The sequence below is a fragment of the Protomyctophum bolini genome (assembly GCF_963924005.1).
Source record: "Protomyctophum bolini genome assembly, chromosome: 11".
NCBI lineage: Eukaryota > Metazoa > Chordata > Actinopteri > Myctophiformes > Myctophidae > Protomyctophum > Protomyctophum bolini.
The window spans coordinates 25,435,928-25,452,087 of NC_137872.1; the positions used below are offsets into that span (position 1 = coordinate 25,435,928).

Consider the following 16,160-nt stretch of genomic DNA (forward strand, 5'->3'; position numbering starts at 1 on the left):
TCTGCGTGTAATTTACGTGAAATCTTTCACGGACTTTCCTTCCCGAGGGGCACTTTATCTACTTCAAATCTGAATTCGAAACTCGGACACCTAAGCCTGATTTATACTTTGATGTATGCTCTGCATACTACAGAGCATTACTCACGCCTATGTCGTAATTTGTTTACCACAGCAAACGATGCGGAATTTGCGGATGTATCGACCGTGTCTGTCACAAATCTGATCCAATCACTTGCAAATGACAATGAGTGTTGTCAGTGGACAACCAGTCCTAAAGATCGGATTTGAGAACAAAATTGGATTTGGCTTGCAGTCCAAACAAAGCCTAAGTTAAAGTGTTCACTAACTGCGTTTCAGGCGTGGCTGGTTCCCGTTCTCCTACACGCGAGTGGTCCCCGAGAGCGACAACGAGAAGCTCCGAGTGAAGTAAGTTTCAGGACATGCTGCTCGGTGCAGTCTTCATAGTGAAGTAAGTTTCAGGACATGCTGCTCGGTGCAGTCTTCATAGTGAAGTAAGTTTCAGGACATGCTCGGTGCAGTCTTCATAGTGAAGTAAGTTTCAGGACATGCTGCTCGGTGCAGTCTTCATAGTGAAGTAAGTTTCAGGACATGCTCGGTGCAGTCTTCATAGTGAAGTAAGTTTCAGGACATGCTGCTCGGTGCAGTCTTCATAGTTAATGATCAAGTAAGGAACTTGTATTTATGCTGGGTCATCAGTTAATCATACTCTCAGTGTTCTATCCTGTCACAAGGACATTTGCTTTGGCCTCTTTCAATAGGCTCTGTGCAGAACTGGAGTCCCAGGGTTTCAGACCTGGTCCGTTTCCTGTTCCAGTTTGTTTTGATTGGCTCAGCAGACGATTTGAACCGGACACACAAATGACCTTCACATGCGTTTCCAGTACAAATGTACTGCAGAGCCGATCAAACGAAACTACGGGGAAATTAACCGGAACAGGAAATGGCTTGCCACCTTGGTCCAAAACCCTGGACTACAGTTTTATGCACTGCTGGCTGGCGCACTGCTGGCTGGCGCTGCACTGCTGGCCACACCTGGCCATGGCCCAATCGTGACAATAACATTAGCAGTTTAACCATTTACACCTGAGGAAAAACAGATCCTATTACATCATGACTAGGATGTGGCCAGGTGAAGTCAACTGTGCAACCTAGTTGAAAGTTTCAACCTGCAGTGCAACACTATTTATCTGCATTACATGACTTAGTGTGTGCGTTAGTAGTGTGTAGTTACTTTTTTAACACTTAAAGCCAAGGTATATTCAGTATTTTCACTTAATTCAAATATCACTTATTTTTTGTTTTGTTGTGATAATTCTCTCTACTATAGAGTGTGCTGAGTCTACTGACCATATAAGGAGTTCCTCCCTGTCCCCAGTTAACCCCTGGGGTAAACTCCCCCCAGGTTTCGTTTTTGGGTTAGTTGTATTGGATTGTAATATGCACGTGTCTTCACCCCTCCAGTCTGCACCATGGGAAAAGCAGCAGCACAGGGAACCTTCTGGAGAGTGACATGTCCCTGCCCATGCCCGACTACGGCCTGACGGCCCGTCTGCTGGCACAGAGCCTGGCACAGACTCGCCCACGCCCCTACAGCATGGCAGGCTTTGCCGCACAGGTGGGGAGTCAGTGTTAATAGGTCATGTTTCACTCGAGCCTCCTTTGACTGGATTAATTTGATCGGTTTAATTGAAAACACTCACATTGTTCACTGTGCATAATCATTTCAACACAGAGGTAAGGGGTCAAGTGTTCTTCATTTTTACCTGAAGGTGGATTTGTTTTGCAGAAAGGAAATAAGGCAATCCAATTAAAAACAAGACATCACAATCATATAGAGTTCAGACATTAAAACCCTAGCCTGACAGGGAGGCTTGTTCTGGCTGGTTCTTTAAGGATCTGCTTCCACCTGCTGGTCAGATCCTAGGATGGCAGTCTCCTTCTTGCAGAATGGTGTTTGTAAAGGCTTGAGCAGAGATTAAAAATGTGTCTCTTGATTGTTTCAGCCTGCCCTCGAGGATTACGACAGTCGCTTCGCCACAAGGTAAGACCTTATTCTACCTACCCTGCCGTCTGAGTAGAGACCAGTAAGATGTCTCTAGATGTCTGTAGTTGGTCAAGTGAGGTAGACGGAGATGGATCGATCTCTTTTAGCAGGCAACATGGGATCATACGTGTGTCATTTTACCCGATCAATTAAAATGCTTCAACATGCTGGAGGGACTGCTACATAGCTGCCGGAACATTGTGTGCCCTCTGCACTGAGGCAAGAGACATTAGAGTTTCAAATCAATTGGTACCATTTTTAATTGTTACTTTACAAAATGTATCGTATCAAAATTCTGCAATATTCTGTGAGTATTGTCTCTGTCCTTTCCTCTTTGCTCTAGCTTGCTTTGCTTTTTTTTAAGTAGGTCTTTAAACAATACAATACAATTATATTATATTATATTGCTGGCCAGTGTGCCATAATGTAGGGTTACTTTAAGTTGGGGGTTATTCTGCTTCTATCTCTGTTTAATGAGGGAATCACTTTTCTTGTATATCTATGTTTGAGTGCGTTTGTGCACGGATGTGTGAGTGTGTGCGTGTCTGAAATGACATACAAGTGTGTGTATGTGCACACGTGGTGTTGGTTGGTTGGATTTCATGTTGTGACAGCAGACATCATGCTGACATCATTGTGATCATCACTGTTTGTGAGCCTGGGGCTTTTCGTCTCCAGCGCCAAGTCGTGTCACATAATTATGTCTTCTGAATGTTGTTTTCTGGGTCGGTACAGTCCCTACGGGGGTGTATGCACCCCTCCCAAGGATGGAACACTACACACACCCACCTCCTGCCATGGAGATGACTTCCATTACTTCATCGATACCCAAACTGTTTTGTTTCTGTTTTGGGGCCATGGCACATATATGCATAATTATCGATGAGGTAACATGAAGTTCCATTTTCCAGATGGCGGCAGGTGCGTTTGTTTGGTGTCGGCAGCTGTGGGTGGGAAGAAGTAGATTTCTTTGCTCCTCCTACAATGTCTACCTCCAAACTAAGCCTTGCCACCCCCTGTCTAACCCCCCTCTCACGCACGCATGCACGCTCACTCACTCACTCGCACACTCACTCACACACACACACACACACACACACACATGCATACACCACCGCTTCCTGCCTGTCTTGTCTCTCTCCATTTCTCTCTGAGTGTGTCCGACCTGGCAAGCTTCCTTCTCTCTTTGTTCCACAGTGACAGTCCTGATGGCAAATTGATTTCGACTGTGTGAGAACAGACATACAGACAGACACAGACAGCTTCCGGATAGCACAGGGGCCTCCCCACCCCATCCCAGTCCCCCTTGTCTCCCCCGTCCCCCTCTTTCCCTCCTGTTAGCCTCCCCTACTGATCCCTTTTTTCCTCTCCAAACCTCTTCCCCCGCCTCTGCAAAACACAGCCGCCTCCTCCAATGGAAGCGGTCCAGTTTCATCCCTTCCTTTCTGTCCTCTCTTCTCCTCTCCCGGGTCCCTCCTTACCTCTCCTTTCCTCCCTCCCTCCCTCCCTCCCTCCCTCCCTCCCCTTCCTTCCTTCCTCCCGCCGTCCCTCTGGGGTGCTGCCGCCGGTGGTGATGTCGGTGTGGACAGTAGCGGTTGGTGGGTGGAGGATTGCGCTGAGAGGGAGAGTCAAAACGGGGCCTACCTGGTCGGCGCACAGCGATACGGACTATGAGCGCTCTGTGATCTCTGATCCCAGTCCGACCCCTCCTCCCCCCACGGACTAAATCTCTCAAGAGACTGCCTTTGCTACTGCTTTGTGCTTCATGCATGTACATGCTGGTGTCATTTTGTCAGACTATAAAAGGACATTTTCATGTACTGTACAAAAGTGCCCAAAATACTTAAAATGTCGTTGTGATGAAGCCACTGGGCTGAATGGCCTTTGTAAGCACATGTGGACGGAACATTGAACCCCATCCTCCCCCGTTCCCCTTCCCGCTCCCACGCTCAAAAGCTTTGTTGGCAGCAGGTTTACTACTGTATGTTCTGAGAGAGTGCTTCCTTGTGTGAGTTGTGTCGATGCTTAACCCGATGTTCTGTCTAGAGTGTGTGTGTGTGTGTGTGTGTGTGTGTGTGTGTGTGTAGCCTGGGTTCCAGCCTGATTCGCTGCGTTCCGCGGATCTGACATTTACAGACCCGTGGAAGACAGCGAATCAGGCTGGAACCTGTGTGTGTGTGTGTGTGTGTGTGTGTGTGTGTGTGTGCGCGCACACGCTGCACGTGTGTGCGTGCATATGTGTCATATTTGCCTTACTAAGCTACCTTTTTCTATACAACTTGTAGTTATGTGAACCTGAAGTGAAATTGACATCACATTGATTTTGAAGGAATATATATATATATACATAATGTTTTGGGGGATATTCAGACCATGAAGCCGCATTGCATTTGATATAATCATCTCAGAATAAAATCTAAATACTGTACATGCACATTGCTATTCGTAAAAATGAAATGAAAAGTGTTACACGTTCTTTTACCCTACCAGGGGAAACAAAAAGGATTTTCACCGTTCCTAGATCTAACCAGAGAGTGGTTGACCACTTGAACCCTGGGGTCCCTATACTGGGGTGAACATTTGGGCAAAAATAACAGACCTACTGTACTGTACAAGCAACGCTTTGTGAGCTTGTAGATCGGCTATTTTGTGCAAAGATATTTAGTGAAAAGGGTATAGGGTAAACACCAGGTTGGCTAGTACTGTAGTGTATTCTGGGGTTCCGGTCAACCAAGTATATAGGGTTAACGTAAATGATGCCACACTGCAAAAAAAAACGTATTTGTTCGTTGTCATTATTCAAAATGTCGGCCCTTTTTCAAAGTCAGGGCGATCAATCTTGTTGACCTTCACTGAGTATTCTCAATAACAGCTGTGAATTAGTTCAGTTTTCAAGGAAACTGCAAGCCTTTGAGCTCTCAATGTTTATTATGATTGTATAACGTTACACTGAGTGGCTATGTGGTTTTTGGTCTTTTTTGGGGGGGTGGGGGAAAAAATACTTGTTATTGTCCTTGTTGAAACAAAACAATTACAGAAACAATGAGTTATTAGTTGCAAAGTGTTTTATCTTATGCATGCTATGGAGGGACTTCAGAAATGTGATACAAAAAATTGACCCTGAATGTATATGGTGACTTTTTACAAAGGTATTACAAATAAAAACATATATCTATATATTAATAAACGGTTTGGTCTGATGAGAAATCTGTTCTGTTTTGGTAATATGAAATTTCTTTCCCAGTTATTTAATTTAGATTCCCCCCACCTCTCCCCTTTTTTAAATTGTAATTTTGTTATAAATTACTTTTGGTAACTCATCGTGAGCTGCATTGTGAGCATGCACGTCATTAATGTGCTCGTGTGACTGCTTGTATCAGACCTGTCGCACCCACCTGATTCCTGCTCGCATACAGTTTGGCTCATTTGGTGACTGTGGTAACATTGTGTATGAGAGTGTGTGTGTGTCTGTGTGGTTGTTTTTGTGAACCGTATTGTGCGTTATTGTGAGAGCACTGTGCACATGATTGCTGCCCTTTGCCTGCCTGCTTATTTACTTCGTTTTGGTTGTTCATGCGTATGATCCTGGGTTGTGTTTAGCTCCTGTTTTATCTATTTCCGGCATAAGTTATCTGTGTATAGAGCGATGATGCCTGTGTGGACAGAGTCATTCACCTCCTCTAGTGAATGAAATGCATTTAGCCTGCCTCTCTCTTCATTATATTGGCTTCTGTGAATGTCCAGTACTGAAATGTGCTGCACTACATCGTCGTCGTTCAGTAGAAACCTTGTTTGTCCCAAATTGATACTTTTGATACCCGATGGTGTTCCGATGGAGCCAATGAAGTTATTATTTATTCACAAGCTCTTTTGCTTTGGTTCAATGTAAAAAAGAAAACTGAAAAAAAAAAGAAAAGAAAAAAGAAATGTCTACAAGCTCTACGTTAAATCGAAATGTGTGTTAAGCCTCGGCTATTTTTGCTACTTTTATGTGACACTGCATGTAGGAACACGAAGTAGGGCGTTATAATGTACAAAAAAACATAAATATGGAGAAGCAAGGTGTCTGCCTGACAGCAACGATACATGGCATGATGAGCATGAGTGTACAGCTGTTTTCCATCTCCCATTTCAGTCACAGTCAAACAATTATAGGTTTCATGACATTAATTTTCATTGTATTTATATTTTAGTTTTTTCTTTTAGGGTTTATGACCTCACTTACACCCACACAACTTGAACTTTGAACATTCCATGGATCTTCTGTGGTCTGGGCTTTTCTCTGTGTGTTCTGAAGCCTTTTGAGCTGCAATAAAAACGGGTAAAATCCCTCATCTGCTGGAAAATTCTTATGTCATACATGTATATGGGATTTGTGGATTCTTGCCTCACAGTCCACAGGCAAATCAGAGCACTTGTTTGAGCCAGAAAAACCCAGACCACAGAAAATCTACTAAATGTTAAAAGTTCAGGTTTTGAACACCCGTTTTCAACCTAATCTTCATATAATTGGTCCTCAATAATGCTGTAATAATAATAATAATAATTTCTGTCCACTTCCTCTGCATCTCAGAGTTGTGCTGTGGACAAAACAAATACTAATTCATTGATGCTACAACAATGGCTTCTAATTCACTGTGCTAACTTTCCAGTAAGAGAAAGGCTGTACTAGTTACCAATAGCTTGGAATCTCCATCGATGATGTCTTTGGAATAAGGTTTCTGAAATGTCCAGCACAGCCCACCTCTTGAGACACCACGAGTAGACACAAAGAGCGCCATCTTATAATGAGCATCAGTGAGGACCAATTACATGACGACGAGGGTGAAAATGGGTTATGGTTTTAACTTACAGTATTCTCATCTTACGCCAGCCTAACCAGCAATGCCTTTAAGAACTGTGACCCATGCATGATCTTAACTGAGAGATGAGCCATTCAAACCCAAGGGTTCTCTTTACCTTCCAGTTTGGGTCCAGAATTGTCCCGGTTCTGAGGGAACAGGACCTCCGTAAGTCACCAGCCTCCATCGCCATTCAGCCAACCTATCACTCTTATCTATTTCTCTCTCTCTCTCTCCCTCTCTCCTGGTTCTTTGTGCCGTCATTGGCTGTCTGGCTTCAGAAGTGTGCTGGGTATCACGTATCTTTTCTATCCTTTGGCCTCCCAGAGGTCCTAGGCTGTAAAAGATTAATGTTAAATGTATAACGGCATCATTCAGAGAAGACACTACTAACCCTGCATGCCTGCCTGTTCATAATTCCCCCCTCTGATAGTTAACAATAAATTGCGTCAAAGAGTTTTGTCACTGCATGCCTGCTAAAACTCTAAACCGTTGCTAAACGATAGATCTGAACCTGGAAAACATAACTCTGGGAAGGCAGACTTCTCTGGGCGGGTTGGTGTGGTGTTTGTACTTTGTACACGATGCATGTTTTGTTTCAAGCTAACTTTCACTGCTTCCCCTCCTCTCCCCCACAGTGACCCTCGCTCCCTGGATGTCTACCTTCGCCCCACCTTCACCGAAGACAGACCCGAACCCATCTTCTACTAGCAGCCTACTGTCCTACGAATCTATAAGTGACGATTTAAAATGGCTGCCATTGACTTGTTGTGGGTTGTTTATTGTGAATATTGTGCCCACAACTCATGTGTGGGAATCAAAACACTTCAAAGGTTTTATTCTGTTAAATATTCAGCTTGTGCTGTGATAATTCCACAGCACGTCTACAGTACATATAATCATCATGGTGTTTTGCAAAATACTGTACAGTGCTTTGGGTAGACATAGGATGTCTCTTGCCTAGATGTAAGAACAGGCCACCCACTAGTTTTCTGATTTATTCACTCCAGTGGACAAGGCTTTGCTAATATTTTTCCTGGCAACTGGTGTCATCATAGACTGCTTGTTACAGTACCTGTGTCATTTACAGATTTAATTATAATTTTTGCAGTTAAACAGATGTATATTTATCTTCTATCTCTATTCCTTTTTTTGACACTGTACGTTAAATTTCATGAAGATTACAGGACTTGAAATTACAAAATGATAGCACAGAATGTCTTCATGAAATGTTTGAAACTGAAAAAAGCATTCAAGAATATAATTATCTCTGCCAAGTTGTGGTACCTCAGGAGATTGGAACTCAATCTCTAATGCTAACCAACAGCTCTACTTTTATTAAGTAGGTTACTATCCACTACGTTACTAGTTGTTATACAGTAAGACAGGTTTATGATAGGGGGACTGTGCCTTCTTTTCTTTTTAATAAGGCTTTACGCAGCCTCAAGCTGCTAATAGTTATATTCCTGTTATCAGCAATGAATGATCCCCCCCTCTCCAGTACATAATGTATGTATGTCCCGAAGATAAATAAACAATTTGTATTGACTAAATTAAAGTAAACCAAAACACCATAGCATTTCTGCTCAAATAAGATCACAAAGAAAACTGCTAAGAGCCCTGCGTGCCCTGAAATGCCTGTAAATAATGAGTCATTTTATATCGAGATGTAGCTTTGAGGGAGTGGCGCTGTATAGTAGCCTAGCTAACTAAATAGGACGTTGCATCATTCATTCTCAGTATTACACAGTCAGCTGGGCTTAACCAAGTTTGCTTTAGAAGAGTTTAAATGAGTGACATTTAGCTACTCTATTGTATGGGTATGAGATGATGTTGAAATCTTTAATGAGGGGGCAAAATAAGAATGAATATCGGTGAACAGCTGATTGCCATTGTGTTTGCCATTGCAGTCTGAACACAGGATGGAGATGTCTACCTCCAGGAAGGTCACAGGCCAGCAGAGTAGAACAATAATGTGGAGCCAAGACATTTTTGGGGGCTTTTTCTGCCTTTATTGATAGGTACAATAGACTGACAGGAAATGGGGAGAGAGATAGGGAGTGACATGCAGCAAAGGTCGTCGGGATCGGGAGTCGAACCCGCAACGCGCTGTCAGGTGGCATTCGTAGCCTAGGTTCCTGGACGGCTACGCTAGCCGTCTGGGCCATGTGGGGCCAAGTTGTCTTGAGCTTCATCCTCAGGTTAAATGTAGCCAAGGCAAGCCCACATAACTTGCAATTCAAGAAGCTCCACTTTTCTTCTATGCTCTTTGTTGCGTGTTGCTGTGCATCTCCACTCACTAGGAGGGCCAGGCCCTTTAGCTGAATGGTTAATTATGCAGCTACTTGGTGTGTTAACGGGATCAGGGCTCGCACCCGGGACCGGGCTGACCACTTTGAAGGCTTTGCGCTGTGTAGATGGTGAAGGACGGTCCCCCTCGTTTGATGTTTCACTATATCAATCATAGATAATGCCGGATTCATGCTCTATCGTACGGTGGTATTGCGTGCCAGAAATAACCGATCTAGAGACTCACAATACATAGCATATTCTGTGATGCGCTGCGCTGTGTGAGCTTGTAGGTTGCCTATTTTCAGCGCACAACACTAGGCTATATGACGGGTGTGATTCCAATTCAATTCAAAGGAGCTTTATTGGCATGAGAAAACATACGTTTACATTATTGCCAAAGCACGTGTTAAAATATAACAAAACTATGCTAACCAAGGTATTTAATGAGCTGATTAAGCGTTTACTACAGTATATAGGTTCCTTGCTCAGAAAGTTTCAAATGCATTTTTTACTGTTTTATATTTTCTCACTCTGTCCAGTTATCACCTTTGTCCCCGTTTGTATAACTGTGCTGTACATAAAGTGTGTATCAGTGACTTTGGTGCAAAATAAACTAAAGAGATAACATTAATTCTTCCCATGTGTCTTGTTGTATACCTGGGTCAATTTGGTGCCTTTTTCAGCCTAGTAGCTTACTCGTTAAAAATGTATTATCTGGAGTAGGGCTGAAAAACTAACTCAGATCATTATAGCCTAATAAGTTTTACTGAAATTATCACCCATTAAGTAGGACAAATGCCCACCCCATTTTACAGGACATGGACATATCTATTAAAATGTATTTTCACTTAACGTCATTTTAATCATACCTGTTCAGGATACCTTTTAATGTTGGTGTAATTCCTCAAATTTTCCCATAAACAGGTTTGCATAATTTGGAGAGAATGGACTACCCATAGAGACACCTTGTTTCTGAAGGTAAACTACATTATCAAATTTAAAATACTTCTTAGTAAGAATCTCGTTAGCTAAGTCCATATGTGACCACTGACCACATCAGTGGGAGGTGACTGGTCGTCTCTTGACTGCATATAATGTCAAAGGGCTTCTAGCCCTTCTTTGTCAGGTACATTAGTGTACAGACTAGTTGCAAACAAGTATGTCCCGATACTGTATCGGTATCGGAAAAGTATTGGATCGGCCCTTATTTGGTCATATCGGGTCATATCTGTATCTGCAAATATCCGACACAGGGGTAAGCGGTTGACACTGGCAAGTAAATACAATGTTTGGGCATGTGGAGTTTGCTTTAGAGTTGCCCAAACGGCAAGTGCACAATTGAGTGAGGAGTCTGCTATAAACACAACACGAGATATATATAGCTATAAACACTATTCCCAGTCGGTATAGTTATTGTTTTTCTATTATTATAACTATTATTCTCTGGTATCGGCATTCAGTATCGGCTAACGCAGAAATTATGGTATCAGGTTTCGGATTGGAAACCAAAAAGTGAATCGGGACATCCCTAATACTTATATGATGATACTTATACAGCTCAATATTTCATGTCTACACTACCCTCAGGTAACTTCCCCTGTAATAGCGGTCTTAATTGCAATGCCATGATTAAAGGAGAGAACTTTTTACATCCTCACATGGTAAAAAAATTAAAGTAAAAGGCAGAATCACCTGTAGAAACACTGACGAAGGCCTGCGCGCCGAAACGTGGTCTGACTGCTGCTGCGGATCCTCTATTTATTAAATAAGACTCTTACTACAGCTGAGAATGCAGATTTTATTCTCTTTCTATATCAGAATATCCCCCATATATGGCTCGATCGCCGTTTTGCCAGTGGACAACCAGTCCTAAAGATCGGATTTGAGAACAAATTTGGATTTGGCTTGCAGTCCAAACAAAGCCTAAGTTAAAGTGTTCACTAACTGCGTTTCAGGCGTGGCTGGTTCCTGTTCTCCTACACGCGAGTGGTCCCCGAGAGCGACAACGAGAAGCTCCGTGTTCAGGACATGCTGCTCGGTGCAGTCTTCATAGTGAAGTAAGTTCCAGGACATGCTCGGTGCAGTCTTCATAGTGAAGTGAGTTCCAGGACATGCTGCTCGGTGCAGTCTTCATAGTGAAGTAAGTTCCAGGACATGCTGCTCGGTGCAGTCTTCATAGTGAAGTAAGTTCCAGGACATGCTGCTCGGTGCAGTCTTCATAGTGAAGTGAGTTTCAGGACATGCTGCTCGGTGCAGTCTTCATAGTGAAGTGAGTTCCAGGACATGCTGCTCGGTGCAGTCTTCATAGTGAAGTAAGTTTCAGGACATGCTGCTCGGTGCAGTCTTCATAGTGAAGTAAGTTTCAGGACATGCTGCTCGGTGCAGTCTTCATAGTGAAGTAAGTTTCAGGACATGCTGCTCGGTGCAGTCTTCATAGTGAAGTAAGTTCCAGGACATGCTGCTCGGTGCAGTCTTCATAGTGAAGTAAGTTTCAGGACATGCTGCTCGGTGCAGTCTTCATAGTGAAGTAAGTTTCAGGACATGCTGCTCGGTGCAGTCTTCATTCTTTTCTCTGCATCCATGTCATATCTGGAGATATGACATGGATGGTGGAAGGTTCCTTTAGGAGACAGTGCAGGTATCTCTCCACGCTTTCCTCTCCTTCCTGGTGGAAGGTTCCTTTAGGAGACAGTGCAGGTATCTCTCCTTCCTGGTGGAAGGTTCCTTTAGGAGACAGTGCAGGTATCTCTCCTTCCTGGTGGAAGGTTCCTTTAGGAGACAGTGCAGGTATCTCTCCTTCCTGGTGGAAGGTTCCTTTAGGAGACAGTGCAGGTATCTCTCCTTCCTGGTGGAAGGCCATTGTATCTTGCAATTCAGCCATTGTATCTTGCAATTCAAAACGGTTTTCGGGAGTTAAAGAAAGGTGACTCTGGGTCTCCAGCAGTTTTTGCACAAAGTGAGATTTGCAAAGAAGTGAGCTCTTAAATACCCACTCTCTCCACTGAGGCGAGGCCTATATTTTACACATGTCATTCTGATGTCATGTGATATCAGAATGTCTCCCATATATGGCTTTGTTGGATGGATGAAAAAAAAATAGCTTCTTAACCAATCACATGTTGGAATGTAGTATTGCTGGAAATGCAAGTTATAACCTATATATGAGTATATGAATAGAGACGGCACCCGAGTTCTCCTCCCATCCACTTGCATTAAGTTGCTCAAAAGCGCATGAGGCGATTTCACTCCTTCCGGGTAGGAACAGAGTGCATTCTGGGATGGGTTTGCCCCAAACACATGAACGCGCTTTCGTTGACTATCATTGCACGCGTTCATGTGCGTTCACGTTATGAAAAACGAGGATTTGAAAAAAAGACAAAAATCACTCCGAGACCATGGGTCCATGGTCCATGGTCTCTGAGTCTTTTTTCAAATCCTCAAAAATTATGAAAAAGTGTGACGCTTTTCCGTCATGCTTTTTTTTGGTCAGAAATGATGAAAAACGAGGATTTGAAAAAAAGACGAAAATCACTCCAAGACCATGGGCTATAGTCCATGGTCTCGGAGTCTTTACATATATCTATGGATCCCACCCATACAAACGGATTGTAACACCCAGTCCCATTCAGGTATGCAGTCAAGCACAAGCTTGGCTCAGGGAGGACGACGCCCCTGCCATGCAAAGACCATGACACTTTAGGTATAAAAACATCATATCCTGTGTTTGTAAAATTGACAATCATTAGAGAGAAAGACAGAGATACTGTAGTTCAAATTCACGTGCAATCCCACTTAATTATCAACAGGTGAACACATCATCCAGCACAGATGGCACTGAATACCATTATTTTGTCATGTACTGTAGGCCTACCAGGCTTTTGAATGTGTGTAATGTCTCACAAACAGACACAATAAGTCAACAGACACAAGAAGGAAAAATGTATTTGAATTTATGTTTGGGATACTACAACAGCCATGACTGTGAGGGGAAAATGGAAACACAGCAATGATGTTACTACTGGTGCACGGAGCAACCCTCCTCACCTTCTCAACAAGTGTCTTCCATGTTAACCAATGGAGGCTTCGCAATAGGCTATGCTATCTCTTTGGAACATCCTCTATTGTTAGTAGATTGTGTTTTTACTATATATTGTCATACAAAAATACAAGTGATGTGTTCTCTTCTTGAACAACTTGAAAGGCAAGCTAAAAGGATACTTTATACTTCGTCAAATGACCGCATCGCGTGACAAAAGTGACGCGTTTACAACTGAAAAAAAATTGTTGAAAGTGTCGTCTTTTTCACAGGACACGGCCCTTGGACAATGTATATATGTTAACCTTAAGAAGAAACAGAATTGGCACTTTGAGCTACAGAAGAACAGAGAAGGGGAGGGAGCCGTCAATACAGCAGTAGTAAAATTCAAGTCTAACTACTACATGTAGATAACATTCATACAGTATATGAGAGAGAAGTCCTCAGTACCTCTTTTCGTTTTGATTTTGTACACCTCCAACATAGGCATTCAGCATACGTGTAATAGAATACATCATGTAATTGGACCATGTAGCTACTGTAAGTAGACTTAAAGGATACATAAATATGTACGTGACGTTCACCATTTATGGCTGATATATATTGCCATGTCACTGCTGAATCGTGTTCAAAGGCAATTTCACAGCTTAGCGGGGAGAGGAGCTTTCTCTCCTGATGTCACCGATACTCAACATCTCTCTGTCCCGTTACAGTCACCCTCTTGCAGATCAAATGTAACATGACTGAGCAAAGCTAGTTTTATGCTACCAAACAAAGTGTAACCTGTGCTGTAGCTTGACACGGCAAACATAAATAGGGATCGTCATGAGTGTCCACTCGTTTCATTCCAGGATGGGAAAATGCACAGCAACGGAGCCATCAATTGTACATAACATAGTCTGGGGGTTTGACCACACAAAGTGCTTTATACTGTAGTGTAGAGAGACGCATACAAACGTAATAAGTCGTCACTGACCAAACAGTGAGTTGTAGCTAAAGGATGCACGTGTCTAATCATCATAACAGAACATATGGAACCCTGAATGTTCTCTCTGAAATTTCTGCATATACGCAGCAAAATCCAGAGAGCCAGTTTTATCTATAATTATTTATTTATTTTAAATGAACGCTGGATTTTGCTGTGTCGTTACATGTGAGGCCTCCCCTAAACATGTAGGCTTTGGCAGGGTGTAAAAACAGGTTGAGGGAAACTGTACATTTTAACCCCCCCCTCCCACTTGCCAACACAACACACCCACTGCTATTTATGAATGGGGTGTGGGTACTGTCTTTGGATATCCACAGCAGCATCCTATGTACTGTACTAAAATCCCCGCTATACTTCGTTGCAAGCCGGTGGCACGTGCGCAAATAGCAAATCCACAAGTTCACGTGCGACACGTTGTGAGCTTGTAGATTGGCTATTTTCGACATGTGACACCAGCGCGCAACTATGTATAAATCAGGCTTACCTATCATCACCCTTTGTTCATTGGCTCAGTTGTAACAGTCTTTATAAGAGGATCTGATCAATGAGAAAGCAAATGGACCAAGGCAGCCAATGAGAAGAGCAGCAATGAAAACCAGTCACTTGACTCTTTTTTTTCTCGTTTTGTTTCACTAAACTATGAGCTGTAAAGTTGCTAATGGACACTAATGCTGAATTGTGCAAATAAGTTACAGTTGTTCTGTATTGTATGTTAGAACTTTAATATATTGGTATCTTTTAATTCATCACAAGATGATTTCGTTTCACCTTCACTTTGCGGTCGTCTTCATTCGACTCTGTCATCCCTGCAGCTATCGTGCTTTCCCTATATAAGAAATTAAAATAAGAGCAAAGTGCACAAATCGTCGAGTGTGTTTCACTATGATATGAGGCACTGTCTCATAAAGGGTCACCGGGGTCGGATGACCCCCAAGGTCGATAAAAATAAAACTCTGTAAAACATCTAGATATATGACTGTGGAGAGCTGCGGTTCTGCTTGAGAGGACCTAAGCTCATTCTCATCCAGTCAGAGCAATGGCACTCTCTCTCACTCCCTCTCTCCATCTTCACTGTTGCCTGTGGAACAACAGGAGAAAGAACGTGATAGTTATTACAATGATAACTCTATGACATGAATAATTGCTATGTGCAAAAGTAGCCAGTCTACTCTTAACCCCTAGCAGATCATCTTTTGCTGGACAGTCAGACAGTGTGGAGACTAGATGGTTATACAAGGAGATCTCTGCTTCTAATCTAAATGTCAACTTGTCATTTTGGAATGCCATGTGTACGAATGTGGTATTTAAGCTGATTAACTGATCGAGATGTTTAACACGGGGAACCACTCGAGGGCCATTTCTAAGTCTGCCTTCATTTGCTACAGAAAAAAATCAGATCCATTCATGAGCTAAAAACCAGAAAAGCAAAAATCTGTGTCTTTGTATCTCTATTGTTTGAGTTTCATCTTAACACAGTCCAGTACATTGGACTGTGTTTATTGAAGCCTATTGCTGCTTTGAAGATTTTCCAAGTAGTCTATAACGATCTGCTTTCCTGCCTTCAATGCTGTTTTTTAAAAGGGAGGATAAGTCTTTGTAGAAGATACAGACCTGCTCCTGAGCCCATGTTGGGGTCGGGAACTTGTGTGATGGAGAATCGAGAGACACTGAAGCGACTGAATGGCACGGCCACCGTTTTGCAAGTCTCAGGACTCCTGGAGGGACATGTGGGGGGAGGTGAGGGCTCTGGGATCGTAGCAGGGTTGGATGGGTTGGACATCAACGGAACGTCATCCTCCCACTCATAACCTCCACCTGGATACAGAAGCACACAGTCACTCAGTCACTCATAACCTCCACCTGGATACAGAAGCACAGTCACTCAGTCACTCATAACCTCCACCTGGATACAGAAGCACACAGTCACTCAGTCACTCA

The 16,160-nt window shown here is 43.0% G+C and overlaps 2 protein-coding genes across 7 annotated transcripts in view; one reads left to right on the forward strand and one right to left on the reverse strand.

Annotated features, from left to right (window-relative positions):
• The window catches only part of LOC308324307 (BAR/IMD domain-containing adapter protein 2-like), a 79,062-nt gene extending 69,228 nt beyond the window's left edge, over positions 1-9,834 (forward strand). Inside the window, exons 11-15 of one of the 2 annotated variants that reach the window (XM_080776323.1) lie at positions 358-426; positions 1,483-1,636; positions 2,025-2,062; positions 7,032-7,074; positions 7,545-9,834. In XM_080776323.1, the coding sequence (XP_080632449.1) occupies positions 358-426; positions 1,483-1,636; positions 2,025-2,062; positions 7,032-7,059 (289 nt within the window). In that variant the 3' untranslated portion in view covers positions 7,060-7,074; positions 7,545-9,834. The remainder of the gene's footprint in view (positions 1-357; positions 427-1,482; positions 1,637-2,024; positions 2,063-7,031; positions 7,075-7,544) is intronic. The other variant, XM_080776322.1, reaches the window with a different exon arrangement.
• Positions 9,835-13,148: 3,314 nt separating this feature from the next.
• Positions 13,149-16,160, reverse strand: part of LOC308324305 (serine/threonine-protein kinase LMTK1-like) — a 47,903-nt gene continuing 44,891 nt past the window's right edge. For 4 of the 5 annotated variants that reach the window (XM_080776317.1, XM_080776316.1, XM_080776319.1 and 1 more), the window contains 2 exons: positions 15,834-16,037; positions 13,149-15,300 (listed from right to left, as the gene is read on the reverse strand). In XM_080776317.1, the coding sequence (XP_080632443.1) occupies positions 15,272-15,300; positions 15,834-16,037 (233 nt within the window). In that variant the 3' untranslated portion in view covers positions 13,149-15,271. Of the gene's footprint in view, positions 15,301-15,833; positions 16,038-16,160 lie in introns of those variants that run through there. The other variant, XM_080776318.1, reaches the window with a different exon arrangement.